At 59.7% G+C, this 834-nt stretch overlaps 1 protein-coding gene across 1 annotated transcript in view; it reads right to left on the bottom strand.

Annotated features, from left to right (window-relative positions):
• Nucleotides 1-390: 390 nt before the first annotated feature.
• Nucleotides 391-834, bottom strand: part of ETH_00042260 (uncharacterized protein) — a gene marked incomplete at both ends in the record, with an annotated part of 549 nt that continues 105 nt past the window's right edge. Inside the window, one exon of the mRNA XM_013375386.1 lies at nt 391-834. Coding sequence (XP_013230840.1) covers nt 391-834 — 444 coding nt within the window.

The following is an 834-nucleotide window of genomic DNA, read 5'->3' as shown; positions in this document are numbered from 1 at the left end:
TCCCCGCTACTACTGCTACTGCTGTGGACGTCGCTATGTTGCTGCTGCTGCTGCAGGAGCTGCCTTGTGCAACTGCTACTGTTACCTCGGCTGCTGCTGCTGCAGGTGATGCCTCCTTTTGCTGCTGCTGCTGCTGCTGCTGCAGGTGGTGCTTCCTTGCGCTGCTGCTGCTTGGTGGGCAGCATCCCCTTCTGCTGCAGCGGCAGCACTGTGGCTTTCTGGCCCTTCTTTGCCCTCAGCAGCAGCAGCAGCAGCAGCAGCAACGGGAGCTGTAGGAGCAGCAGCAACAGCATTTGAAGCTGTGAACCCGTCTTTGTTGGTTTGCTGGTCGCTGCTGCTGTCGCTGCCGCTGCGGCTGCTGCCTTCGTTTGCTGCAGCAGCAGCAGCAATTTACAGTTGCTGCTGCAGCGCAGCATTAGCCCGCCTAATGGCAATACTTGCCAGCAGCAGCAGCGGGCCGCTGTGGGGCTCCGCAGATTTGCTGCTGCTGCTGCTGCTGGCAGCAGATTCTGCTGGGCTAATTGACTGGCTGCTCAACACTGGTCCAGTACGTTCTGCTGCTGCTGCTGCTGCTGCTGTTACTACTGCTGGCGCTGCATTTGCTGCTGCTGCTGCTTCAGCTGCTATCTTGGTGCGTCTGCTGGGGTTGCTGCTGCTGCTGTGGCATTTGCTGCTGCTGCGGCTTTTGTTCCTGCAGCAGCGGCCAACAGCTGCTGCTGCTGCTGCTATGCTTTCTGCTGCTGCTGCTGCGGCCGTGCGGCTGGGGCTGTGGATGTTGCTGCTGCTGCTGGTTTCGCTGCTGCCGCTGCCTGCTGCCTCATTTTGTTGATTTAT

This window comes from Eimeria tenella, genomic scaffold, assembly GCF_000499545.2.
Source record: "Eimeria tenella Houghton genomic scaffold, Eth_scaff2739, whole genome shotgun sequence".
In the NCBI taxonomy this organism is placed as follows: Eukaryota; Apicomplexa; class Conoidasida; order Eucoccidiorida; family Eimeriidae; genus Eimeria; species Eimeria tenella.
Note: the sequence above shows the minus strand (reverse complement) of the source record. Positions and strands in the feature narration are given on the sequence as shown.